This window comes from Cucurbita pepo, chromosome 4 (genome assembly GCF_057944985.1).
Source record: "Cucurbita pepo subsp. pepo isolate OVF chromosome 4, ASM5794498v1, whole genome shotgun sequence".
Classification (NCBI taxonomy): Eukaryota; Viridiplantae; Streptophyta; class Magnoliopsida; order Cucurbitales; family Cucurbitaceae; genus Cucurbita; species Cucurbita pepo.
Genome location: NC_141801.1, coordinates 8,712,128 through 8,715,324, shown reverse-complemented (window position 1 = coordinate 8,715,324; position 3,197 = coordinate 8,712,128). Strand labels below are relative to the sequence as shown.

Here is a 3,197-nt window from a genome sequence, read left to right as displayed (position 1 = left end):
TTAATATGGATACTATTCTCGTTAGCAGTGAAACTCGAGTATTTTTAATACTCATAAACTTTTAAAAGTTTAAAAAATACATTTCTTAACGACCCACGACATTCCCATACATCCTGTATGACAAGATCATGTTACCTATTTTTACACTCACATGCATCCTAGGAAAATTGTCAGGAGGTCACCCAACATAAAATGACTCCCGGGCAGGAACACATAATCATAGAGTCCAGAGCCACCGGAAAGGAAGATGCACCTTATTTGATATAGATAGTAACTCATTTGTTTTCGACCTTCTTTGATTATCATATCTTTATGATTGCTTTCATTTCGATGTGGTCAGGATCCGCCCACCAGGAATATTCTAACAAACAATACCATTAGATGTCTATAAATCTCCCGTTATACACAACGGATTCCTCCAAAATCCACTCCCACTGGAGAGAAAACTTCAACAAGAATTTGCAGAGAGATCGAGGAAACAAAAATCCCCAAATCTCAGTGAGACCTTCCGAAGAAGAAGAAGAAGAATCATCAACAATGGGCGAGATGATTGTGAACAGCCAGTACGAAATCTTGGAGGAGATCGGAAGAGGAAGATTTGGAATCATCACTCGTTGTTTTTGCCCCATTTCCAGCAAGTTCTTCGCCTGCAAAACCATCGCGAAAAGCGATCTCGTCGATGAAACTGACAAAGAATGCCTCGAGAAAGAGCCCAAAATCATGGCCATTCTCCCTTCCCATCCCAACATTCTTCGATTAGTCGACGTACTCGAGAACGATGATTATCTCTGTTTGATCTCCGAGCTCTGCGATTCCATTTCTCTCTACGATCGGATCGTCCGTCGTCCGTTTTCGGAACCGGAAGCCGCCGTCGTTATGAAGCAGCTTCTTGAAGCGCTTTACCACTGTCATTTCCATGGCGTGGTTCATCGCGATGTGAAGCCTGACAACGTGCTGTTCGATTCCAGGAACAATTTGAAACTCATCGATTTCGGATCGGCTGAGTGGTGTGAGAAAGACGGATTTATGTACGGTGTCGTCGGAACGCCTTTCTACGTAGCGCCAGAAGTTTTGAGAGGATCGGAGTATGGTCGGAAGGTCGATGTGTGGAGTGCCGGTGTGATTCTGTACATGATGTTGGCTGGATTTCGGCCGTTTTACGGCGAGTCCGCGACGGATGTGTTTGAGGCGGTTCTTAGAGGAAATCTAAGATTTCCGACTAGGGTTTTCAGGTCGGTTTCTTCTGCAGCTAAGGATTTGATAAAGAAGATGATCTGTCGAGATGTATCTAAAAGATTCTCTGCTGAACAAGCTCTCCGTAAGTATAATTTCTTGTTCTCATTAAACAATGAGATCTGAACTGTTTGATTTCCCATTCTGAATCCATAGTTGTGTTTGCAAATCTAGAACCGGTAGAAGATGTAGGCATTTGTTTGTTTGTTTGGTTGCTGAGAAAATTTGTGTATGAGCATAGAAAATCAATCTCATGAGAATTGGAAATCGTTGTGTTTTGACAGGACACCCATGGATTTCGAGTGGCGGAGGAGGAACAGCTACAGTATGATGAGTTTTTATATATGATCAGTTTTGCATTCCAGTACATAATCCTCTCCCCAATCCTCTGCTGCTTACTCTGCTCCCCCCACCTTGAGTTCAAACTCCATTAATGGCTGCTCCACAGTTGTTGATACTGTGCTGTCCATATCATATCTCTTTTGTTTTTGGATTTCTTCCTGAATGTTTCAGAGGAATTTGGAAATCCTCTGTTGTACAAAGTGTTTGGGAGGTGAGAAAGTCACCCAAAAAAAAAAAAATTCAAGTTTGTGATAAGTGAAATGCAAATGCTGGGATTTATAAGTGTAATGTCCGTAACTAGTTTTGATACCATTTGTAATGACCCAAGTCTACCACGAGCAGATATTGTTCGTAACTAGTTTTGATACCATTTGTAATGACCCAAGTCTACCACGAGCAGATATTGTTCGTTTTGACTACCATTTGTAATTACCCAAGTCTACCACAAGTAGATATTGTTCGTTTTGACCCGTTACGTACCTCACGATTTTAAAACACATCCCATTTTGACTCGTTAATTTTAAGACGCATCGGGAGAGATTTTTCCCTCTCCAACTAATGTGGAATCTCACCTCATTTACTAAATTTGTATGACTAAATTGATGATCTTTTGAAAATATAGAGACCCAAATGAATCCAAACTAAAATTACGGGCACTATAATCCATTTGGTTAAGAGCATTAGGCACGGTTGTGTGGTTGATGAATGCATAGGTTTGGTACAATAATTCAACTTAGAATAATTTATATATCAATTAAAACATTACGCTTTTTTTAATATATGGTTATGTCGACTTTATTTTAAAGCCCATAAATAAATAAAAAAATAAATACTTTTCTTTAGGTTATGGTTTAATTATAATCTTTTATATAGAATATTTTTTTTCATATGGCCATCATCATCCAACCCATGTGATTAGGTTAAGTGCTTTAATTTAACTTAAACCATAATCTATTATACCCACTTTTATTCAATAGTTCTCGCTCCATTGTAATTCTGATCTCGGGATTAGAAAATAATTCAATTAACGTTAATCGAAACAGTTGGTATACTCATTTGCAGAAGTTATTTCGTTTCATGGCATCGAGACACTGTCTGCATAGATTTCTCGACTTTGAGGCTTGCAACAGGGGCATTGAGACACTCTAAAGGCGTCTATCTCTCGAGTTCTTTAGTTTGGATTTCATGCTCTCTTGGTTCGATCTTTTTTATCTCGATACTTCCAAAACGTTCTAATTATTTGACTCGGGACTCGTCGTTTTGGGTTATTTACTTTTGATAAGCCCTCTTTGTTTGCTTATCACATGGGGGATGTGGGGCCCACCCCTAAGGTTTTGAGGGTCAATTTTGTTGTGTCAGTTAATGGACTGACAGTTCCATGTGGTTTGGGGTAGGTGAGACCTTGTAAGTCAAAGGTTTTTGTTGGGTTTGGATGACTTGTTACTTTTGAGGTTGTCACATGTCCATGTTTTGGGTATTAGATGATTTGATATTCACCTACAACATGATCACGTTACTTACTTCTCGTTTATAAGAGTGAAAACTGTCTCTACAAACCAACATGAGTCTATTTACTCCGTGCTTCTAAGAGTGAAGACTATCCTCACAAATCAACACGAGTC

General features: G+C 39.3%; 1 protein-coding gene across 1 annotated transcript; it reads left to right on the top strand.

Moving 5' to 3' along the window:
• The first annotated feature begins 381 nt into the window (after positions 1-381).
• LOC111793617 (phosphoenolpyruvate carboxylase kinase 1) lies at positions 382-2,043 on the top strand. Its single transcript, XM_023675575.2, has 2 exons — positions 382-1,318; positions 1,518-2,043. Exons 1-2 carry the CDS (start codon positions 382-384, stop codon positions 1,562-1,564), a joined length of 984 nt encoding a protein of 327 aa, XP_023531343.2. The 3' UTR covers positions 1,565-2,043.
• Positions 2,044-3,197: the final 1,154 nt, after the last annotated feature.

Bases quoted from the DNA above. Each gene is read 5' to 3' on its own strand.
- LOC111793617 (XM_023675575.2), top strand. From the start codon at position 382: ATGTCTATAAATCTCCCGTTATACACAACGGATTCCTCCAAAATCCAC. The intron at 1,319-1,517 runs GTAAGTATAATT...GTGTTTTGACAG, and splicing joins CTCTGCTGAACAAGCTCTCC to GACACCCATGGATTTCGAGT.